This window comes from Euprymna scolopes, chromosome 10 (assembly GCF_053919585.1).
Source record: "Euprymna scolopes isolate OS-2025 chromosome 10, ASM5391958v1, whole genome shotgun sequence".
Lineage (NCBI taxonomy): Eukaryota > Metazoa > Mollusca > Cephalopoda > Sepiida > Sepiolidae > Euprymna > Euprymna scolopes.
In genome coordinates this window covers 67,965,133-67,990,954 of record NC_136491.1, presented here as the reverse complement: position 1 = coordinate 67,990,954, position 25,822 = coordinate 67,965,133, and the positions used below count along the sequence as shown (strand labels likewise).

The following is a 25,822-nucleotide window of genomic DNA, read 5'->3' as shown; positions in this document are numbered from 1 at the left end:
AAAGTCATTTTGTGTGTGTGTGTGTGTGTGTGTGTGTGTGTGTGTGTGAGTTCCTTCTTCATAGGTTCTGAAACGGCTGAGCCTATCTTTTTCAAGTTTCACACAAAGGTAATTTATATTTCTAGCAGTATCCTTAGATATGTTTTGTACAGAAATTCATCCGATAAGTATCGAAAATCGAAAAAATACGATCTTAAAAATAGTTTTTCTTCTCTTAGATAACAAAGAACTTTTGCAAGGGAATATTTGATGTTACACCGAAGTAACCATGGCTAATGTAATGTAAAATATTCCCCCTGTAAAAATTCTTCTTTTATTTCTATAAGAGAATAAAGAGTATTTTTAAGATCGTCGAGCCCAAATATCAGCTGACGTGATATTGTAAACACAGACGGAATTTAAGAAACGATATTATCATTATTATTTTTAAATTAAATTTTTTTTTTTTTCGAATTAGTCCATTGAGCAAATTATTCCTCATAATATATAATATTCAATAGAGAATTGATTCTATAATAATACAATACGCAATCTGCATACATTAAAATATCATATTTAAGCGTATTGTATGCCCGGGCAACGCAGGGCGCCCAACTAGTGAATAATACAGAAATGAAAGTACAAAGAATTTATCTTAAATTTGTTGGGTGTGGGTGGGAATTGTTTCTATTTTGTCTGTTATTTGATGGATGTTTACACGAGCAGCAGTAGAAGATAAAGCAACAAAAGTATTACTCATAAGCCAGAAAATGAAAGTAGTTGTTAGCTATTTCTCGGAAAATGTGAACAGGATGTAAAGTTTTTTTCAGTTGTTTTAGTTTCTTGTAGACGTTGTGATCAACTGCTGGCCAATACCGCATACATCAAGTGAGATCTATTATTTATATTTGTCTCTTTAATTATTGTTTTCATGACATTTAAGTTTTATAAAAATATTTTTAATCATAACATATTTTCCGTTTAATGTCAGTAGAGGCACCCCCAAAAGTCACCACAGAATTATGCCCCCCCCCTATGTAAAACGATGTAACTTTATTATAACTTAATATTATTCATATAACTTTTGTACCATTTAAAAAAAGAAGGGCAAAATAAGCTAGAAATAATTTTTAAAAAAATTTTATCGAACGAAAATAATGAAATTGCGCTTTAAAATAACGGTCCCATGTAGTAAGCATTTCGAACATTAAAACATACCCGTGTTTAATAAATCTAGCAAAAATCAACTAATGGTCAGATTTTCATGAAATTTTCCATACTTATCCATTTTAGAATGAAATTACATATAAAATTCAGTTTCCATAAAATATGCGAGGGAAATATTTTTTTTTAGTTCGTGTCACCCCCCCCCCTATTTATTTTTTCGAAATTTGAACAAAATATATTTAAATCTATCCAAATTTCTATTTATTAGGAAACATAAGAGTTCAAATAAGTAAAATATATTTATTCTTAAAAAAATGTAAATGCACGTATTGAACAAAAATTTAACTTGAAGTTGCAATTAAAAAAATGATATAAATTTAATATTATTATGTTTTTTTTAAATAGCGTTTTTTCGAATTAATATATACTATAATCAGTTGAATTGCCAAGAAAAAGAAACTTCTTAAACATTAATTAATTTTTAAAAGATTAAAACGATTAAAATTCCATTATTTCAAAATGTTCCGTTACAACATAGATTTTTTAATTAATTGTGTTTAATTTTTTTTTTAAGTATTAAGTTTTAATATAAACATGGTTCTTGTCAGCTATTTTATCGCCAGATTAAAACCGATTTGAAAATATTATTGCACAAATATTAAGCATTTTGTAGACCCCCTCATATTTTGTTTGTCTCTTTTTACCAAACAAAATATGGAAGCCGTTAGTTAACCAAATGAACATTACGTAAAACCGTATTTCATATTTAATAAACAAATCAAATGTTTATAATATTATTAATCATTAAACTGTGTAAATCTTAAAACCTTACAAAATTATAACAAAGATTAATTATTAATTGCAGTTTGAAGAAGATAAACAGAGGTTTAAAAAATTATTAAGTCGCTTCTGCTTTTCCATAGTTCGTATAGTTAACACAAGTCTGACACCACGGAATCATGCTTTCTTTTTTTTACATTGTTTTGGCAGTCCCTAAATGTCAGCCACTATAATGTAAATTCTGGGTAAATATGACTATCGGAATACCTTGGCTAAATCACGGCTAAAAATTCGTCTGCATCCATCAAACTTAAAGACTGAACCGAAAACTAGAAAACGAAATGAAATTTATTTATTTATTATTTTTGCTGCTCTTATTATTATTATCATTATTATTATTATTATTATTATTACAATTAAAAAAAAACGAACAAAGTAAGCTTTTCTAACTGAAATTATTATTATTATTATTATTGTTATTATTATTATTATTATTATTGTTGTCATTGTTCTTCTACTTATTATTATTATTTTTATTTTTATAATTATCATTATCATTATTATTATCATTATTATCATTATTATTATTATTATTATTTAAAAAAACAAAATTTACTTATTGGTTATTACTATTATCACTAATATTATTACTAGTAGTAGTAGTGGTGGTGATAGTAGTAGTGGTGGTATGTTTTTATTATTACTGTAGCTGTAATGGTAGGTGTTGTTTTTTGATGTCATTGCTATTGTTGTTTTTGCTGTTAATATTATTGCTACCGATATTAGTGTTGTCATTATCATTGTAGATTTTATTTCTATTGTTGTTGGTGGTGGTAATGGGAATAGTGGTGGTGATGGAGGAAAAAGGTCGGGAGGGGATCTTTGACCTTGGTGGGGAACCCTCCTAGAGATAATGTCTCAATAAAACTATCGGTGGTGGTGTAACCTTAAATTCACTAACCCCATTTATGGGAGAATGTCAAATCAAAATATTGAAAATAACGACGTGAATGAGGTTAGAACATCTTGTGATGGTCTCACGTCAGGTAGGTGTCCCACTGGTCAACAGGGTGGGTCCTGTCGTCATCATACAACTGTTCGAAATTCTGGGGATGTGGCTGGATATAGGGAGAGTGAGAATTGCCAGAGAGGGTCTCAAGACACGAAGGGAGTTGGAACAGGAAATGTAAAAAAAACGTGGACGGATGAGGAAAGAAGAGTACTGTGGGAATGCTTTGTAAGAAGTGAAAGTACCAAATCTGGTGGATATATCCGAAAAGTGAAGGAAGAATGGGAATCGAGAGGAGGAGCTAGAAGTATCGCGAGTTTGGTATCCCAGTTAAAACAAATTAAAAATAACAACCTACTTTCAGTGATTACAAGAGAAGAGATTGAATGGATGGTTAGGAATGAAATGAATAACGAAAGTAAAATTGATGAAACTAGCTCTGATGAAAGAACTGAGAGAGTGGAAGTGCAGAAGGGAAATGTAAGCGATGATGGGGCAGATGAGATCATTGACTCTGAGACAATGAAGCTAGTGAAAGGAGCAGATGTATGGAGAAGTGGTGATGAAGTTCGGACTTTGACTTCTGTAGAAAAAGAAGTACTTCAGAAGTCAAGAGAGGTTCTTCTTAGAGATGATATCATAGAGATTCCAAGTATGAAGAATAGTGATAGGCGGAAGGTGAAAAACGAGGTAAAAATAATTCAAGGAGTAATTCACAACATCATAAGAAAGAACATATCGATTACAGAACTTAACAGGCTTCCATGCCTTTATCCACCTATAGCTGCTGCTCTGCAAAGGATTGTAGAGTCGGGAGATGTCCCTGATTGGCTTGTGAAGGGAAGAACAACACTGATTAGGAAAGATCCTGCAAAAGGAACAGATAGCAATAATTATAGACCAATTACATGTCTGCCATTGATGTGGAAACTGTTGGCTGGAATATTTGCAGAGAAAATTTATAAACATCTAGAGAGTAATGGTGTTTTTCCTGATGAACAAAAGGGGTACCGGAAAGGCTTGAGAGGTACTAAAGAGCAACTACTAATTGATAAAGCAATAATGCAGGATGCGAAGGATTAGTAAATGTGCGGTGCTGGTGATGAAAAGAGGAGTAAAGGTTCATTCGAATGGAATAGTGGTGCCAAATGGAGAAATCATGAAAGAAATAGAAGATACAGGATATAATTATTTGGGAGTGCTGGAGGGTGTAGGCATCATGAACAGAGAAATGAAGGAAAAAGTCAGGAAGGAGTATCTGAGAAGAGTGAAACTTATTGCAAAGTCGAAACTGTTTGGAGGAAACCTAATGAAAGCAGTAAATGCATGGACAGTCAGTGTTTTGAGATACAGTGCGAGAATTTTAGAATGGTCTGACAAGGATTTGCATGCCATAGATATCAAAACAAGAAAAGTTTTAGCAATGTTTGGTATATTTCACATTCGAAGTAGCATAGCAAGGCTGTATCAAAAGAGGAAAGATGGTGGGAGTCCTTGAGTTTGAAAGTGTAAAAGATTGTGTTTGAACCGAGGAGATGTCGTTGAAAGAGCATGTGGTTAGAAGTGAGGAGTGGATGCTTAAGTTTGTGGCCAATGAAGTGGAGGTATGTGAGACCAAGGCTGATTATGTAAAACGTATGAATAGAGAAAGGGCAGAGGAACTGGCTAGGAAGAAAATGCATGGAAGGTTCTTCCAGGATATAGCAGAAGTGGCTGATGAAAGATCATGGCAATGGCTTAGAGCTGGGTATCTAGCTAAGAGTACTGAAGCTTTTGTTTGTGCAGCACAAGAGCGGGCATTAGGAACACGATTGTTCAAAAAAGTGGTTCTAGGAGAGTAAGTTGCTGCAAAATGCCAGATTTGTGGTAAGACCTCAGAGTCAATTGCTCACCTTGAAGCAGGGTGTAGGGGATTGGCCCTGAGAGAGTACCGCAAAAGATATGATCGCATGGGACTCTGGATATATTGGGAGGTGTGTAAGAGGGTTGGGGTGAAGTGTACTGGAAAATGGTTTGAGGAGGTGCCTGATGAAGTGAGAACAAGTGAGGATGGCGAGGTAGAGGTATGGTGGGACAAAAGTGTCATAACAACCAAGCAATTGGAACATAATCGTTCAGATTTGGTCGTCATTGACAAGGTCTCAAAAAACTGGCAGATTGTAGACTTCTCAGTACCCTGGGACAGGAATGTGAGAGAGAAGGAGAATGAGAAGTGGAGCAATTATGCTCCGTTGGCCTTGGAGATAAGGTGTATACACGGGGTTAAAGCACAAATAATCCCTGTCGTAGTTGGTACACTAGGAGTAGTATCAAGTCGTCTTGAAGGACAATTGAAAAAACTACAAATCCCCGATGTTTTAGGCGGCCTTCAAACCTCTGCAATTATAAATACCACCAACATCCTTAGGAAAACCCTTGAGCTTTGACGCTCCTGGTTTGAAGCCGGGATTAAGGGAAATCCTCTGGAAATGAATCTCATCCCTTTCCAGAGAGACGTTCATAAACGAAATCAGAATTCTTCTTCTTCTTCTTCTTCTTCTTCTTCTTCTTCTTATTATTATTATTATTATTATTATTATTATTATTATTATTATTATTATTTATTTCAGTTCAGGTACGAATCGGCACGAATTTACTAGAAAAGATGTATTTTCCCTGTTATTATTTATATGTTATATATTTATTTATGCACCATAGCTAGCGTTTATTCCTACACATAAATATTGAGGTTTATTCCTACACTAAATTAACTAATTAAGTTAACTTTGAACATATCTGTTATTCTTAGGAGAGAGGAATTTTTTATGTCTATCATTTGCTATCTCGAGCAAAAGAATATTTTACCTAATCTAAGACGTGATCTAAGACTAATCTAAGACGTGAATTACACAAATTATGTATGAAATAATTTTAACTTAACCTTAGAACATATAATTAACAGCACAAATATTAAATAATTTTACAATTCCTAAGACGGATAATGTACAACACATATATTAAATAATTTTCTTACCCTCTGACGGGTAATGTAAATATATATGAAACAATTTAACATACTATCGACAAGTATTGTACAACATATATAAACTAATTTTTCTTCCCACCAAGGCCATCATAATTTTAAGAAAAATGAATTCACTATTAAAAGATGAATCATTAGAATAAAATGCAGGTTTCGTATTGAAAATCACCCGCGGTAGAACAGACAGAAAACAATTGTTAATAGTCTGTTTAAATTGTTTAATGAGAGGGACACATTTTCCCTAACCCATGGCGACTTAAGATAAATAAAACTTTGAAGGGGCAAAGGTTATATCTTTATTAAATTGCTTGATTTTGAATTTAATACATTTATCAATTAAGAATTCTGGGTAACCATTATCAACAAGGATTTCCTTAATTTTAGTAATTTCAGTATCTAGCCGACAGGGGGAACAAATAACCAAGGCACTATGTACCAACGTATAAATCAACGTCAACTTGGTGGTTTTAGGTGCAAAATAACACCATTTAGTATATAGACCGGTAAAGGTAGGTTTTCTATATATAGAGATAAGAAAACCCTCTCTACACCTTTCAATCAACACGTCGAGGAACGGGAGAGTTCTCCTTTTCTATGTCCACAGTAAAAGACAAAGCGTGATATAAGGAATTAAGATGTTTAAAGAATTCTAAAGACAAGTCCTGAGAAGGAAAAGCCACAAACGTATCATCCACATAGTAAAAATATAAAGCAGGAGTGTTATGTGGTGATTTGAAAAGTTTTAATTCATAAAACCCAACGAAAGGATAGGACCTTAGGGGCTGCCCATGGAAACCTCATCAATTTGTTAGTACATCACGTTGTCGAAACTAAACTTGATGGTGTTTGTGTAAAGAGAAAGGAGTTCAATAAAATACTTTTCTGGTAAAGAATGAGGAACAAGTTTACTATGATAAAATGCATTGCAACAAATAGTAATAGTGTCATCGATTGGCACATTAGTAAATAGACTGGAAATATCAAATGAGCAAAAGAAAGAATTGCTTTGATTGGGGGTAGTATCTATGATGATTTGGGAGAAAGTAAACGAATCAAAGACACAATAAGTAGAATAGAATGTACGGACAGATGAAAGTAACTCAGTGAGCCATTGGGCAAGGGCATGTTGAGTGGAAACAATCATGGATAAAATCGGTGTACAGGGCACATTATCTTTATGAATTTTAGGGAGACCATAAAGTCGGGGTCTCAGGGATCCAGTGGGTTGTATTTTCTGATAAATCTTTTTGAAGAGATAATTCTTTTTAAAAAGGAAGTGCAAGCAGTTTTGCAATTTGTTTTCAATATTCAAAATATTATCACACAAGTTGACCGAGCCGAGTTTCAGAAATTTACGAGTGTCATCTAAAATAGTTGACCTTTTATTAATATAGTCAGTACGGTTCAGGATGACTACACCGGCACCTTTATCAGGGCTAAATATAATTATGAGGTTTATATATAATTATCTACTGGATATGACATATTACATAACGAAAGATGTTATTGGCAGGCATAAACACCATATTTTCTCAGATTCAAATGAAAAATAAAAGAAAGATGAAAAAATGATTTCTCAACCCAAACTATGTTTTGGGTTTCAAACAAGTTGACAATAAACAAAACATGAAGAAACAGAAAGGATTGTATGAACGAATATGGTTTATTAGTAGCAGATGTGAATGAAATCAGCACAATGAAAACAATAGAGAAGACACCAGATGAATAAAATTAATTTAGAATAAATATACTTTTTTGGGATAACAAACATACAAAAATATCAAAATAGGAGTCTGAAGGAGACAATGTTGTGGTTTTGGAGAAGAAGTGGTTTTGGAGAGTAGAATAAATTCTTAAACATGATATTTGCACGGAAAATAAAAGTGTTCCTGAAACTGATATGACAAAATCTTTTAGAAATTAAAACAACTTTGCTTTGGTAAGATATGCTGTGGTTAATTTGGAAATTGACATTCTTTCAATCAAAGAAGAGATAAAATGGTTTTGTAGATGCATCGATGGGAGAATGAAGATCTCTTGACAAATATTATACTGCCTCCGGGATGTATATATATTTGTGTGCAAGCCTTCAATAGTTAGCATCAACTCGTATCGATAATCCAAATTCTGAGGCATGGTACATTTTAGACACAGATTTATTGATCATCAAGAAAGTTAAAACTGAAAAGCAATAAAAACACAGTTTCAGAAACACGTAAATACAAAATGAAGACAAGGGAGAGATAAGGAGTTTACTAAAAACTTGAAGAAAGCCATAGATTTAATAAATTTACAGAAAAGAAAGCATATTGAACACAAATATACTGTTAGAAAGGAAAAATGACAAATTATACTAAGTAACAACCAAATTATGAAAGGTTAAATGAAAGTTTCACATATGGTGAGAAAGTAAATAAAGTTCATTTGGATAAAAGAAATAATACTAAAATGTAATACAACATTATTCAAATCTGTCCTAAGAGAGAAAAATGGCAATAAGTCTCTAAAAAAATGTCAAGATAATTAAAGAGAAAGAAAAGTATACCATTAGTGCCATGAATAAAGCACTGAGGATGAGCACTGGAAGCCTCAACCAGCAAACGAGTCTGGAGTAAAACTCTCAGAAAAAAGGGACCATAAAAGGAGATAAATGCTAAAGGATCTTTAGTAGACTAGACAGTAAAAATGTATTTTTTAAAAATCTTCTCGGTTCCATTCGTTCATAAAACTAGCATTTCAGCCCGGCATTGCCTGGGTGTCTGGAGGTGTATGTTGTGCAAAAAAAAAAAAAAGCGGTCAATTTTTTTATTTTTTTATAGATAGATAGATAGATAGATAGATTAATAGATTAAACAAAAATATATATGTATACATAAATATATATGGAAACAATTTTTTGGTTACTGTAAAGATTTTACGCAAATATTATGCAAGTATAAATTATGTAGAATATCTGCATTAATATAATTACACATAATAGTTAACTCTATATCTATATCCCATAAGAAAACCGAATTAATTAAAAAGAATGTTTAAAAGAATATGCAAATAAGATAGATCTTTTGCCAGTGAATGCATTTCCACAACTGTATTTTCTTTTTAAATGATTAGAAAAGAGAGTTTTTAATATGAATACCAATACACACAAAAGAAAACCAAATTAATAGGAGTATAGATAGATGGATAGTTTGCAGTATTCTTTGATAATATTCAGGGAATTAACGAAACATTTACTTTACTTTTGTAAAGACAATTTTCTGCAGCAAAACTGAACTTGTCAAGCAAAACCTCTTAACTGTCAAGTCATTCTCCAGTATCTGAATATATTGGCAATGTTGAAAGAACCTGCTGATTTCTTGTCAGGTGTCGTTATGTCATGGTCATGTGACACTCATCATACTATATTATGAATTTTCATTTAGTGTCAAAATTAATTCCATGCATAAAGTATATTTCTTTGATGCTTAGGTTCTTTTGTGAAAAATACTCATTTCAAAGACTTGGTCTAAAAGCAATGCTTATATATTGAATGTTTAGGGATGACTAGAAAAATGTCAACTATTTCTTTCAAACAGAAATGTTGATATTTTTGGATGATTTGATATCTTCATAAGTATGGGTTTGGTATGTATCTATTTCTTGAATGAAAGCTTAATTACTAAATTCAACTATAGAAAGTTTATTTCTATAAAATTCTCAACATGTAATGCTTCCTTCACTATAAAAGTAACCTCATTATATGGATCATAGTTCAAAATCCCAATGGTATTCCAGACTATTCTGAGAGAATGTACTTACATCTATGCCATTTTGCAACTCATTTAATCATTCAAATAATTTCTGCTGTTGTTTTTTGGATCTGCTCGAATATTTACTTTAATATTATATTTTGTGCAAGCTGTTCCTTCTCCTACTTTTCTACTTCGTTTTTATTGTTCTGATTGCAAAAGTTATTGTTTATTTTGCTGATGCTTAAAAAGCTCTAAAATTACACTTTCAAAATTTTCCATATTTTGACACTTGAAATACTGACTTTCCTATGTATAAATATATATATATATATATATATATATATATATATATATATATATATATATATATTCTATAATTCACACAGTTCATAGTTTTTTTTCTTGTCTGATAAATGATGCTTGTTTAAATTCAATATAGTTTAAATTTCCTATTGTTAAACAAACTACTAAAACGCTTTTTGTTTCAAAATTTAACAATGCAATTTAAAAAAAAAAAAGTTTCAAAATCTACAATGCAATTTTAGACAAAAAACAGTTTTCCGTTGTCAAAAATCATGCAACATACGTTAAAACAAAATGTTGAACTGAATTAATTTGCGTACTTTGTCTCCAGGATTATAGAATGAAAATTTTAAATCTTTGCATGTGACACAAGTTTTAGTAACATTCGAATAAATCCTCAACGTTCATGTTGTTAAGTATAGTTCCAAAATCCTTGCTGCCAATGTTTCGCAATGTAAGTTTCGAATTTCTCATCGCCAATGTTGTAGCCTTGCATACCAGTAATAATCAAGTTGATAATAATCAAGACAAACACAGTGGTATAGTTAACAAAAAGTGTATTAGCAAAAGTATGTTACAGAAATACATGTCATGGTTCTGGGTCCATACCTGTCATGAATTGCTGCTTATAATGTGTTTGATGTAACTATATTCATAGTCTCTGGGTAAGTCCATTATTTCTGAAATTGGGATACTAGCTTATCTCATAATAATAATTATTTTTCTTTTTCAGTTGGGACTATCAAAACCCAATATGGCCGAGCGAACGTCTCCAACTGTGAACACTTTGGTATTTATAGATTTAGAAACAACAGGTTTAACGGCACCTGAGATTCATGAATTGCATATGTTAGCTATTGAAAAAGAACAATTCATGTCAACGTCTGAGTACTATTTCTTTCAAACAGAAATGTTGATATTTTTTAATGATTTGATATCTTCATAAGTATGGGTTTGGTATGTATCTATTTCTTGAATGAAAGTTTAATTACTAAATTCAACCATAGAAATCTTATTATTTTAAAATTCTCAACATGCAATTCTTCCTTCACTAAAAGTAACCTCATCATCTGGATCATAGTCCAAAATCCTAATGGTATTCCAGACTATTCTGAGAGAATGTACTTAGATCTATGCCATTTTCCAACTCATTTAATAATTTGAATAATTTCTGCTGTTGTTTTTTGGATCTGATCAAACATTTTCTTTAATATTATATTTTGTGCAAGCTGTTCCTTCTCCTACTTTTCTGTTTCGTTTTTTCTTTTATGATAGCATAAAAAATACTGCTAGAAATAAAAAATACAAATTATGCTACAAAATATGATAAAATTATGATACAAAAAAGATTTCGGTAGGATGCTTGTTCTGACTGTATTTTATTTCGATAAAATGCTTGTTCTGACTGCAAACATCATTGTTCATTTTGCTGATGCTTAAAAAGCTCTAAAATTACACTTTTAAAATCTTCCATATTTTGACACTTGAAATACTGACTTTCCTATATACATATATATATATATATATATATATATATATATATATATATATATATATATACTAGACAACCCGTGACCCGTTGGGTCACTCAGTGTTGAGAAATTATAGCAACATTTAATAAATCTAATAAACATGATTGGTACGACTGCTGGTTGTTGGCCCATTATATATATATATATATATATATATATATATATATATATATATATATATATATATATATATTAGCTCTACCCGGCCACGCGTTGCTGTGGCTCAGTTTGTTAAAATGGAACACATGTGAAAGTAGAGAAAAGTTTGATTCTTTTTTTCAAGAGAATGTACAAATTATTTATTTTTTTTAACAGATGTTAAGAAAATAAACAGAAAAATACTTCCATCATTAATTATGCAAAAAAATAAATAAAATGTTGATTTAGTGTTTCAATATGCTTATAAATTACGATGAAACGTGCTGAGTATGCATTGTTTTACGGTTGTTGTAAAAATGGAACGGAAACTTAAATTTCACTTCGTTTTAATCTTTCTTAATTTTTTAATTGTGCCCCCCTCAAACGAATATAATCAAAACAGTAACATTCAACAATTGTACTTTATGTATATAAAACACAAAATATTTATAAAAAAAAAAAAAAAAGTTAATAACGAAAGGGAAATAATTCCATTTTTAAACGAAAAAGTCAGTTTGGTATATCTTTTTGTTATTTTTTACATAAGTCCAGCTTACCATTCACATTGGAAATGTCGCCATTTATAGGTTGTCGGATATGTTTACAATGAATAAACACTCCAATCTAGTAGATGTATCAGAATTTTTGTAGGAATTTTTTACACCCCTATCACGAAACTGTGAATAAAATATAAAAATCTTGTAATTTCTCTTTTAAAAGTGGGTTGTTTATTTTCTTTATGGATTATACTTCCAAAATAAACTATTAAAGTTGTTTTAAAAGTAATAGAAACATTTTTTTTATTTTTTAAAAAACAGTAATGAATTTTACGAACTCAATATTTTTCAATTTTTAAACTTTAAAAATCTATCAAAATTTTTCTATCGATTCTATTTTTACGATATTTTCAGGGTCAATGTAAAATTTTATGCTCTTTCCAATAAACTGAATATAATATTTTAGACAAACGTTTTTTTTAACTCACGCCCCCCCATTTTTAAGTGTCTAGTAAAAAGTAAATAATTAATTTACACACCAAAGTTTTATATATCACAAATTGAAGAGAAAAGGTCAATAAGTAATATATTCAAATTTAAAACAAAAAAAGTAGTGTTTTTTAGAAATTTACCTGTAAAGTTCGAAGTTTAAAACTTTTTTTTTAAACCACGTTGTTTGTTTTTTCTTTTGTTTTTTTTATGAAACCTTGGTCCTTGCTCCTTTAATTGAAAAAAAAATTAGGGCTTGAATTACATTGTTCGAGTAGTTATAAGCTTGGAAAGACAGGGGCTAGAACAATTCACACCTCCCATTTTGAAATGTCTATTAAAAAGTAAATAATTTATTCACCAAAGTGTTATATATCACAAATTGAAGAGAAAAGGTCAATAAATAATATATTCAAATTTAAAACAAAAAAAGTAGTGTTTTTTAGAAATTTACCTGTAAAGTCCGAAGTTAAAACTTTTTTTTTTTTAAAAACATGTTTTTTTTTTGTTTTTTTTAATGAAACCTTGGTCCTTGCTCCTTTAATTGGGAAAAAAAATTAGGGCTTGAGTTACATTTTTCGAGGAGTTATAAGCTTGGAAAGACGGGGGGGAATTATTCACTATTTTTCACGAAATTTCTTACACACCTACCAATCTACCCATGTTAAGAACGGCTTTCGGAATAAACACCCCGAACCTTGCCAGAATACCCGAAAAGCTATAAAATTGAACAGATTCGCACTAACGGTTAAAAAAATATATTTATTTTATTTAATATTTTAATAATTCGCGAGGTAAATTTATTTTAATAACATAAAAACATACCTTGACTCTAAAGATGGGTTGTCTGAAAATTTCAAATAAATTGGTAATGTAGAAATATGGTTTTATTCATTTGTAACGAACCAAATTTACATTTATATATATATATATATATATATATATAATATATATATATATTATATATATATATATATATATATATATATATATATATATATATATATATATATACTAGCATGGGTGCCCGGCGTTGCCCGGGTGTTTGGAGGTGTATGCTGAGCAAAAAAAAGGGGGCAATTTTTTAAACTTTGACCCCTATTATGACCCCTGAAAATTTATTGTTTTGGGCTCAAATCAAGTTATTAAGTTAGATTCATGTCCACGGAAGCTATATCTAAAATTTAAAGTGTGTAGACCCAAAATTGTCGGAGAAGTTTGGTAGAGTTCTCAAAGCTCAAATTGTTGAACTTTGACCCCTTAATCGCCAAATTTCTGGCTAAAAACCGATCACATAGATTTTTCCAAATCTCAGTACCCTGTATATCAAATTTCGAGTCTGTAGACTAAAAATTGACAGAGTTATTTCGTAGGGAAATGGACACACACACACACACACACACACTTTCACTTTTATAGATATATAGATTTAAAATTTGAGTCTGACAGAATGACAAAATTATATTGCAAACCGATATATTAAACAAACGAACTTCAAAGAGACAAATGAACACATAAGTAAAAACAATTTGTATTAGAAAACATTTATTATTCCACGTCTTTTTTTTACAGACCTGACGACTGAGGTTCGCTCTTAATAAAAATTGTTTTTTATAGTCTTAATTTTGACTTCCTTTTTCATAAAAAACTAAAAAAAAAATCAAGAAAGAAAAGAAATTTAATTTTATTTTTTCATTAATTTCTTTCTGTGCAAAGCAATTCTTTCAAACTTACTCTGTTTCCAAAATGTTTTTATTTTATTCCCCTCCCCCTTCATTCATTTTCCTCCGCATCCTGGCAAGATTACTGTACACATAGATTCGAAAAAATAGTCAAAAACAAATATATAAATAAATGTTATCAAAGGCAAGATAAGTTACTTTTCTACCTAACTGGATATCTTTTTTGTGTTTTTATTCAATGTAATATATTTATTCAGCTCGAAAAACATACAGTGTTTACCGATGTGTTGGAAAATTCAAGATGGCGTCTCACACCCTCTTTAACACCGTAAGTTTGGGAAAAGGTGTTATAAATAAAAAACTATACAAAATACTATTAAAAACCCGCCGAATATATGTCAACCTATGTCACGGTAACATATATTGAGCGAGTTTTTAACAGTATTTTAACAGGGCACATCGTAAAAACTGACCCATTAATTTTCCTGAAGTAAAAACTATATAGTTTTTAAACTTTTAAAACTGTACATTATAAAAAGAAAACTGTTCGAGTGAAAAATGCCATTTATGGATTGTTGGGGTAGTGGAATAGATTTTGTGAATAAAATTAACTACTTGCAAATTAACTAGTAGGCCTGTTGGCTTGTTAAGCCTTATAGGAGGGATGCTATTTCATAATGAATAGTCGTTCATTCTGTTTTAATAATAATAATAATAATAATAATAATAATAAAAGTTTTATAAAAGATAATCAAATGAACAATTCAAGACATATACACAATAAAATAGTTTCAAAACAAACATAACATATAAAGTATTATTTTATATTTTAAACAATGAACAACAGAAAGTTTCAAGATATATACACCCAAAGAAAATTTAAAAAGATACATAACATATAAAGTGAAAAATCCATTTCTTTTACAAAACAAACAAAAGAACATTAATGGAATAATTAATACTAACTTAGAACATTTGTATTTACAATATTTTTAGCAAAAGGTGCATTCTTAAGGAACACTTTGACATTTTCTTTTCTCCTCCCTCTGCTTAGTGCTACATATAACTGCCCATGCTGAAATAATGGCATCTCTAAGTAAATCAAAACATTGTCCATTGTTTGCCCTTGTGCTTTATGAATAGTCATGGCAAAACATGACTGAACTGGGAATTGCATGCGTTGTAGTGGTATTTCATCATTTTCTGATAATATGAATTTTACTCTTGGAATCAGGACTATTTCATCTTTAAATGCAGATGTAATAATTCTGCCTACTAATAAATTTTTATGCAACTCCTCAATTATCAATCGTGTACCGTTGCACAGACGTGGAGGATCCAAGTTTCTCATCATCATAATAGGATACCCTTTTTTCAGCTCCAGTTTATGAAGGGGTAAGCCTGACATCTCCAAAGAATCGAGGAACTCTATAGGGAAATGAGTTGCGTTTGTGCCATCACATATAGAATTGAATGAACAATATTCCTTCATGTTTCCAGGGAAACGTCTGATGCAGATGGAATTGATGTTTCTAACAGATTCGTTCACTGGCACTAAAACACAATTTTTAGAAAAGAGTTCAGCAGAATTCTCAAATGAAGGATATATGAAATCAATACTGTCTTCAATTCTCCTAAAAGGTAAAACCATATCTTTGGGGAGTTCAATTTCACCGTTGTTATTCTTCTGGAGTTTATCTTCTCCAACATCTATTAAAAATCGTGAATACATAAGTCCATCTTCATCAACACGCATGTTATTTTTCAACTCAAATTTCCTGAACTTGCGCCACAAGTAGGATTTTTTTATGCAAGCATTTTCAACATCTGCATCATTGCCTCTTTTCACTACAGGGAGGAGTTGCCGGAAGTCACCACTGCAGACGGTTAAAATCCCTCCAAAAGGAGCATTATTTTTGCAAACATCCTGCAGAGTTCGATCCACTGCTTCAAAGCTCTCTCTCCTCATCATTGGACACTCGTCCCACACAATAATCTTAATATTTCTGAGCAAATTTGCAGTATCTGAATTTCTGGCAATATTACATAGATCATTATCTTTGATAGTACGAGGAATTTTGAACCTTGATTGTGCTGTTCTCCCTCCAGGCATCAATGTTGCGGCTATACCAGATGATGCCACAGAAAGGGCAATATTACCACTGCTCCTCACTTTAGCAAGAATTAGATTGTTGAGAAAGGTTTTTTCTGTGCCTCCTGGAGCATCTATGAAGATCAATTTTCCAATATCTCTGTTTAAGCAGTCACAAATAAATTCATACACATCCCTTTGTTTAGGATTCAACAAAGGTTCCTTCTCTTCCACAAACTCTCTTTGCTCATCTGTGTTGTACTGCTGTTCAAAGAGGAACTCTCTGTTGTTGACAACGTGATGAACATGTAGGTTTTGTGGTGCTGGTAAGTTGAACTGCTGCAGATTTTTACCAAATGTGTCAAGCTTTTCTTGCAGATATGAGAGGGCTTGATTATAATGCTTTCCATTTAATAAGGTATGATCATACAATGTTCTTTGCTCCTGGAAATCCTCTGACAGTGAGTCCTTAAATCTTTCCCAAAGATCAATTGGGTTGTTGATTTCACAATTCACAAGGAGCACAACAAATAAATCTCTCATGGCTCTGGGAAATCTTGTTCTTTCCGCCTTTTCCATCGTGTGCTGCCAGTGAGCATCATCATGCAGCAATCCTTTCTCTCTGCATGCGTCTTTGAATGAAAACAATATTACACCATGGACTGTTTTCAGTTCATCAAAAGACACTGGTCCTTTAACATGATGAAGCAGTAACCTCATCTAGTACAAGTCGCCACTGTTGGGAGAAACTGTGTATACACGTCCTATGACGTTTGCTTCAAATATGTGAGGATGCAGTTGTACTCTCACTCCTGCTTTTCTTCTTTGCCATCTTTTATTATTCCACACATAGAATCATGGAATGTCAACATAGTATAGTGTTTTTGCAAAAGGATCACGGACACAAAGATCAAAGAATTCCGTGAGTCTTGGTCATATTGTTATTGTTATTGTGTTGGATAGTTTCATTTTCTTGATAGAATACCTGTTGCTGCTCAGGAAGATGTACTTGGAGACGAATCACAACAGGTTCTCTATTATGAATGGGAAAGCCAAGAATAGTAGAAACAGCCTCTGATGGACCAATATACCTACCAGTTAAGTACTGTGCCACTTCATCTTCACGGTTTACTCCAAAACAAAGTTGGTCACTGCCCTTCATTGTGTATTTAATGACATATTTTATTGAGTGCACAGAAGAGCATATTTCAACATTTAAGTGACAGTTGAAGATTTTTAGTAACTGCAAATTATGAGGAACAACCCATTCATTTGTAATATTTTGGCGTGGGCTCCTTTCTTTATGTCCATGATGTCCACCCATTTCAGGAGATCGGCGTCGGTAAATGGGATAAGAATCCTCTCCACACCTTTTATGCTTAGGATATCTCTTTCTACACCGTCCGTCCTTCCAACATTGTTAGTGCAATATGGGCCATGGATCATGTGCTGCAGTACCAACTGATGCCCCTGAAAGTCTTCATTGGGGTTAGGAATCTCAGCTTGCACAAATCTGTCATATTCTTGTGGTCTTGGTTTCGAGTTTTCATCCATCCATAATAAACGATGCAAGTGCGGAAGACCTCACTTCTGATATTCAACACTGAGAAAATAAGCAATACATTTGCCAAACAGACCTTGGGTACCAGTCAAGTACTTTATGAAATTTTTTCTCTTTAGGTCAAACACACGAGCTATCAAATCTGGTCTGTCATTGGGTTGTTGATTCAAAAACAAATGCTCCTTTATTTCTGGCCAGTTAGGGTTGCATGTCATGGTGATAAAAACTGTAGCATTTCCATAACGTCGTACATACATCATGGCATCTTGACACAGTTCCATCATGTATCTTGGTCCTCCAACGAATGTTGAAGACAGAATGATTCTCCTTCCAACATTGCTAAAATCATCATTATCATTTAGTGCATCAAAAAAATCTTTGCAGGTGGTACATCTGAGAGTGGATTGGTTCAGTCGAATATAATTCAACCTCTCAGCCTCAATTTTTGCAGCCATATCAACCAAAAACTGTTGCAACAAACGCCCACCTCTTAAGAGATGATTAAATTAATTTTCATGAATCATAATTCGATGGGCATAGTAACGCATTGCAGTTAGTTTTTTGTTATTGGTCATTTGCATCTGTTGGTGCCAACCGTCTTCTCCAGATGGAAAGGACAGGACATACTGAAGAGGGTCATACGATCGGTGGAATTCAGATATAGTTTGCAGTTGTCCTCCTCTGTGTGTAAGAACAATGTGCCGTGAGGATGAACGTGGCTCATTATTATTTTGAATGATGATACCCACCTCGTTAGCAACTTGCTTATTGAACCTCATGCTCTTGAGTTGGCCTCTTATCAGGATCGATTTCAATTGTTGCATTAGGAAGGTTTTTTATTTCTTCTTTAGCCTCAGTGTCAAGATCTATTGATTGTGCTGTCTTAGAATGTTTTCCAATAATTCAACAATGTTGCGTTGAATGGTAACATTTTGCAATATTTTCAATCTAATTGCAATGCTGTCTTGTGAATCCAAAAAAATATATCTGAATGTACTGAGCTTGTTCTTCAGGGTCAGGAATAAGTGATCCAATATAATGATGAACCTGGCCTTGGATCACAACAGAAGGATTCCAACCATTTCTATGACTGATTTCCTTTGCTGCAAAAGAAGTCATTTAAAAAAGACAGTTATATTGTCTTATGTTTTTCCTAAATTCATTAGAAATGAGTTCATCACTACTGAATAAATGATGGATCTCAGGAGGCAAAGGCTGAAGATTTTGTAACTGAACTTTGCCTTTCATACAGCAAAAATTTGCAGTTTCTCCATGAAAAAGATGAGCTCTGCAGTGGGGACAAATCTTGGTCATGTGGCCAACATCTGCAGAGAGATTTTGCATCAACCTCAAATTGTTTCTCATATTCTGATGATGTAATCGCTCGACTCTTTCTGCTTCTGTTCCTTCACTTCTATTGTACTTCTGCATTTCTCTTTGACTGTTGAGGTGCTGCTCTCTGTGCCCTAATGTTTCTTCAATTCTATTTTGCCTATCTCTTTCTCTCTGACTATTCAGGCGCTGCTCTCTCTCTCTTCAAATGTCTCTTCATTTCTGCTTTGCCTATCTCTTTCTCTCTGACTGCTTAGGCGTTCTTCTCACTCCTCTAGTGTCTCTTCATTTCTATTTTGCCGATGTCTTTCTCTCTGACGGTTGAGGCGCTCTTCTCGATGCTCTTCCGTCTCTTCATTTCTATTTTGCCTGCTTCTTTCCCTCTGATTGTTGAGGCGTTCTTCTTGCTGGTCCTGTGTCTCTTCATTTCTATTTTTCCTCTGTCTTTCTCTCTGACTTCTTAGACGCTGCTGCTTTTCTTCCTGTGTGTTCAGCATTTCTTCTTCGCCTGTCCCTTTCTCTTTGTCGTTGGAGGTGGATTTCTCTTTCTTCTTCAGTTTCAGTTCTTCTTCTTTTTGGTCTGCTTGGTCCTGCATCACAGCTTGGATTTTTATCAACCACTTGTGGTCTTGTAACTTTGCGTTTAGGCATGATCTGAGGTGAAATACATTATTTCAATTTTCTTCTTCTTCATTAGTAGTAGTAGTATTAGTAGTAGGAGAAGTAGTAGAGTAGTAGTAGGGAAAATACATGTCAACCAGTAGTAGTAATAGTAGGATAAGGAAGAGATGGTGTAGTAGTAGTAGTAGTAAGAAGAGGAAGAGGAGGCATAGTAGTAGTTGTAAAGAGGAGACGTAATAGTAGTAGCAAGAAGAAGAGGCATAGTAGTAGTAGTAGGAGGAGGAAGATAGTGCACAAGCAAACAAGCAAACAACGACAGAGTTTTAGTATTATATATATATATTCTATAATTCACACAGTTCATAGTTTTTTTTCTTGTTTGATAAATGGTGCTTGTTTAAATTCAATATAGTTTAAATTTCTTACTGTTAAACAAACTACTAAAACTCTTTTTGTTTCAAAATTTAACAATGCAATTTAAAAAAAAAAGTTTTCCGTTGGCAAAAATCATGCAACATTTTTTTAAATTTTTTACATGAGCATCACCACTTATCAATGCCAAGAGACCACTCGAGGATAAGGTTTAAAGAGTGTACTGTAGAAATTGGACAATATAGTAACCGTTAGTAATGGAGATTCGGTAAATTTGTTAACTTATATGGAACGGCTCATTAAAAACCTGTTTAAACATATGTTAAATAAATAAAAATGTTGGACTGAATTAATTTGCATACTTTGTCTCCAAGAATTATAGCATGAAAATTTAAAACCTTTGCATGTGACACAAGTTTTAGTAACATTCGAATGAATCCTCAACGTTCGTGTTGTTAAGTATAGTTCACAAATCCTTGTTGCCAATGTTGTGGCAATGTAAGTTTCGAATTTCTCATCGCCAATGTTGCAGCCTTGCATACCGGTAATAATCAAGTTGATAATAATCAAGACAGACACAGTGGTATAGTTAACAAAAAGTGTATTAGTAAAAGTATGTTACAGAAATACATGTCATGGTTCTAGGTCCATACCTGCCATGAATCGCTGCTCATAATATATTTGATGTAACTATGTTTATAGTCTCTGGGTAAGTCCATTATTACTGAAATTGGTATACTAGCTTATCTCATAATAATTATCATTTTTCTTTTTCAGTTGGGACTATCAAAAGTTAATATGGCCGAGCAAATGTCTCTAACTGTGAACACTTTGGTATTTATAGATTTAGAAACAACAGGTTTCAGGGCACCTGGGATTCTTGAATTGTGTATGTTAGCTATTGGAAAAGAACAATTCATGTCAGCATCTGAGTACAAGGTTCAGAATAGCATCAAGCTCGTTTTTAAGCCTGAAAAAGAAATTGAGAAAAAGGCCACGGAATTAACAGGCAAGTTAAAATTTTTTTGTCTTTATATTTTGTTATACAGTTTTGCTTTGAAAAAGTCAGGAATCTGAAGTTGAAGTCCAGTCTAAACCAATTCAAAGTCCAATGTGAAAGTCCAATGTAAACCAATTCAAAGTCCAATGTGCAAGTCCAATGTAAACCAATTCAAAGTCCAATGTGCAAGGGACAGGAAAGCGGTTCGATCAGTACACACACAGACACGGTGACACATCACCAACATGAACCAGCGAACACAATTACCAACCGGCCGTTCTTTCCTCACTGCTTGCCTTCCAAAACAAACTGAATTTATAGTTGTCGAAGACCAACTGATTTGCATATATGCACGAGATTTTGCGAGAGTTTCCAAGATCATACCATTACAAAACGCCGTCGGTGCCATCTTGGAATTCTTTTCTTATCCTAGCTTCACAGCGATGACAAAGCACACACGCACACCTAGATCATTTGAACAGTAAGCCCTCATTTTCACAGCTTCCAATCAACTCTCATTATTAATCACTACCTGTACCTGCTATAGAAAATATAATAAATATTCTTAATTATTAACCCCATCATTCTTTTTCGATAATCGTCAGTGTGGAGATTACTGTTCTGCTGGTTGCACGGTTCGAACCACAGACACGAGCCACCTTTTAACTCAAGTCTGAATCTGGTAGCCCATGTAGCCAATCTAGCAGTTATGTTAAAAAAAAAAGCAAATAAATTCTATTTATGTTTTTTTCAAGCGAACATATAGTAAGTATTTGTTTCTGTGTTATTTTGGAGATGCGCAATGAAAGTGAAAGTATTTTCACAAGTGGCTGTTTTGTCTCATCTGTTTAATTAAGAAGATTAATTAACATTTCTCATGCAGAAAACCATAAGGGAGACGTTTGCTGAATTTTCTTCAATATTTTATTTGGAGAAACTGAACTTACAAAAGAGAGAGAGAGAGAGAGAGAGAGAGAGAGAGAGGCAGACAGACAGACAGTTAGTTGTTTTGTCTCATCTGTTTGATTAATAAATCTTTAGAAATGAGTAACACAGACAGACACCAATTGTTGTATGGTCGACCGATATATAAACAGCATCTATTTAACTGATGTCTTTTTAACATTGTGATATATACATCTCTTGTTGTATATATGTGTGAGTGTTTCATGTCTAATAAAACAGTTCATTAAAATTCAATCTTCATGGCTTCTCTTGAGAGAGACTGATCTGGGAACCTTAGTTTTCTTCAACTTGAAAATGTGACGTCATTTGTCATCATCATTGTTTGACTTCTGTTTTGTCTATCGTGTTTGACTAGTTATCCTTGCCTTATCACCCATCTTTCCTTCGACCCTAGGAATGATTCTATTTTACAGATTCTGGCTTACCATGCACTCAATTTGACCCTTTGTGAAAATTCACACTACCTAAATTAATCACTACTGACGTAAGGTTCTTAATATGTAACAAATATTAAAAAATATTAAATGACTTGAGAACTTTAAATACCAGCTACTTTCAATTTTTTAAATTTAATTTTTTTTGCACTATCAGCAGCCTGATCATGGCATAGGCATTCATAACTGTCCATGTTGATGGCTAGTATACGTTTTGTGGCTAATTTTGCATGTAATAAGCCGATGACATACGTTTCCATATACCCCAGTTCCTCAAAAAGGATTGGTACTTAGGGGACTCAAATGGTGGTCCAATGTCTGGAGAAATTTCTTCAGGTGCACCGTAAGTACAGAACTACCGTTTTGGCCCTTCTCGACGTCATTAGGGCCACTTCAACCCATTCAGTATATCGATCTGCATACACCATGAAGTTATTACCCTGTATATCAACAACGTCGACCACCACTTTTTGGAATGGAAATTCCAGGTCTGCTGGGGACATTAAGGGTTCCCTAAGCTAAGATGGTGCAATTGTGTTGCAAGTGTGGCACTGGGATCTGATTTGCCTGATGCTAGCATTTAAACCCAGCCAGAACAAATATTGCCTTGCATTCATCATTTATACTTTGATGTGCAGAGTGAAGAGATTCTAATACCTCAGCACGCAGTTGTTGAGTTATCAGGATTTAGATGCCTTTGATGATAACTCCTTCCAGGCAATGTAATTCTTCACGCATAGGCCAGAAAACTCGAGCCTTGAGTGGGATACCATTGCATGACTGAAGGAAACCATTTTGAATTAGATCTTTCAATTTTTTCATTCTTCATCTGTGCATCCATCATCTTTTCCCATGCAATAGCTTTCAATTTAGGATCATTTTTGTACATTGATGTGAAAGTAGCTTTAACTGCAGTGTCAATCGTTTGCTCATGGTATTTTTGGTGGGATACCTACTGGGTATCAGAGTGTACAATACGGAGCTAAATTGAGTTTTCCAGCACAATGTTTTATCTGGAATTTGTACATAAGTGTGTTTTCCTTGAAATTTAACAAGCAGGGGCTTTTGGCTTTGTTTGAAAATATTTATATTAGTGTTAGGGGATCCACTATTATTAGTAAGTCTGGGCATCCTAGTATGAACTTCTGGTAAAACTCTAGCCAAGGTTAAAGCTTCTTACACTGGTGCATATCATGATTCCACACCATTTATAAAATGGTATCCAGCCAAAAGAAACTTCCAGTGACCATCCCCACAACTCATGAAATAGAAATAACAATATTCCTGTTTCACTATAATCTGTCACAAGTCATGTCACTCTTTTCATTTCGAACATTTGGATATTTTTCTCGATCCTTTTCACTATCACTCTCTTCAATTCTTGGAATAGGTGCTCCAGTGTTTCATCCCAATAAAACTTCCTGTTCTTTGTCCCCAATAATTCTTGGAAGGGAGTCATAACTTCTGCGGCATACGGTACTTGGTTCATGAGTTCAAACTAGGATCTAACCCCAGTGATATTTATTGAGGTAGGGAAGTTAAGGATGGCTCCTGTCATTCTTTTTGTGGGTTCAACCCAGTTTGCAGTAATTAGAAACCTGAAAACTCTACCTCCATTCCCAAAAAGTAAAACTTGTTTGGATGAAACACAACCCCTTTGTTGGCACAGTGATTCATATAGTCAATCATGTGCCAAAACGAAGATTCTATTGAGTTGTCCCATAGAAGGCTGTCATCTTTACATTGGGTTTTACGAGCAATATCCATAGTGATGTGATCAAACTGATGGATGTACGTATCTCCTGATCCATGGAATCCATGAGGGGCTCAATAGTACTATAGCCCTACACAGTAATAAACATTGTAGCATCTCATTCAGCTGGAGATAGCAGTAGACTATGGTACTCATTCCATGCATCTAGTACTATTTTTCTGGTATGTGCAGATATCATTGAGACCTGATTGAATGGGAATGAGGCATGATGTGTTTCCTTCATAGTGGCATCATTCAACTTCTGTAGATCCACCGTTGGCCTTGGGAACCCATCCTTTTTTGGCGTGGCCACCATTTTTGAACACCAAGAAGTAGATGTGTCTACTGGTACCATTCTATTATCCCAGTGCAATTTCTCTGTTTATGTCCTGCTTCACTTTTTTCTTCCAGTGACGGGAAACAGGTATCAGGATGTGAATTGCTGTTGGTATTACTTCTGGGAGGAAACTTATTTCTAAGGACTTACCCTCAATTGTCTGTAGTGGATGATGTGGGCATATGTTGAATGTGCTTAAGTTATAGTGTTCCTTTAGCCATTGTTCCAATTCCTGTCTGTTGAATTCTGTTGGCTTGAACGGAATGGTTTCTGGTTTCTTTGGAACAGACATTCTGCATAGGTATCCACATGGAGTTAATTTTCTTATATTTCTCAAAGAATTATTCCACGATAGTGAAGACAGAAAATTAGAAGGCAATAATTTTAGCTATTTCAAGGTTGTTTGTGATAAATAAAGCCCAGAGACCTGTTGTGTCTTTTTCGTTCCCATTTTTATGCGCAGAAACAAAACACCTCTGATGTGTGTAACCGGCTGTCCGTTATACCCCGTATCTGATGAGTGGTTGACATGAGGTATCCATCTGAATATTCCAGGAGTTTTTGGATTTCTGGCCCACTCAAACATGTCTGGGCCTCTGTGTCTGCAAAAGTAGAAATCTGATGACTGCACTGCCTCACCAGTTTTCTCAGTACAGATTCAAATCTTGCATGAGTTTCGGCCATCATAGTCACCTCCACTGAAACTGAGAGAGGTAACTCTGGGACACACACCTGAAATTGCTCCCCATCTCCTCAAGGTGAGATACATTCACCGGCTGTGTCTTATTGTGTTTGTAAGCAGAAAAATTATCCAAGGCACCATTAAATAAATGACTCCTCACTTCTTGATACTTTGCTTGTGGCTTCCGTTCTGAACCCCTCAAAATTATGGTATACCTTTTTCAGATGCCACACCATCCCACAAGAATGGCAATTGAGTCCAACTGTTGGACAATCCCTTTGATTCATCTCGGGTGTGATATCTTCCTGCAACTATTGCAACGTTTGGTATATCGTGGGGTTGA

General features: G+C 33.5%; 1 protein-coding gene across 3 annotated transcripts in view; it reads left to right on the top strand.

Moving 5' to 3' along the window:
- The first annotated feature begins 651 nt into the window (after nt 1–651).
- Nucleotides 652–25,822, top strand: part of LOC145286054 (three-prime repair exonuclease 1-like) — a 34,386-nt gene continuing 9,215 nt past the window's right edge. The window contains exons 1-3 of one of the 3 annotated variants that reach the window (XM_080134700.1): nt 731–867; nt 10,725–10,948; nt 21,085–21,316. In XM_080134700.1, the coding sequence (XP_079990826.1) occupies nt 10,940–10,948; nt 21,085–21,316 (241 nt within the window). In that variant the 5' untranslated portion in view covers nt 731–867; nt 10,725–10,939. Of the gene's footprint in view, nt 868–10,724; nt 10,949–21,084; nt 21,317–25,822 lie in introns of all 3 variants that reach the window. The other 2 variants (XM_080134701.1, XM_080134702.1) reach the window with 2 other exon arrangements.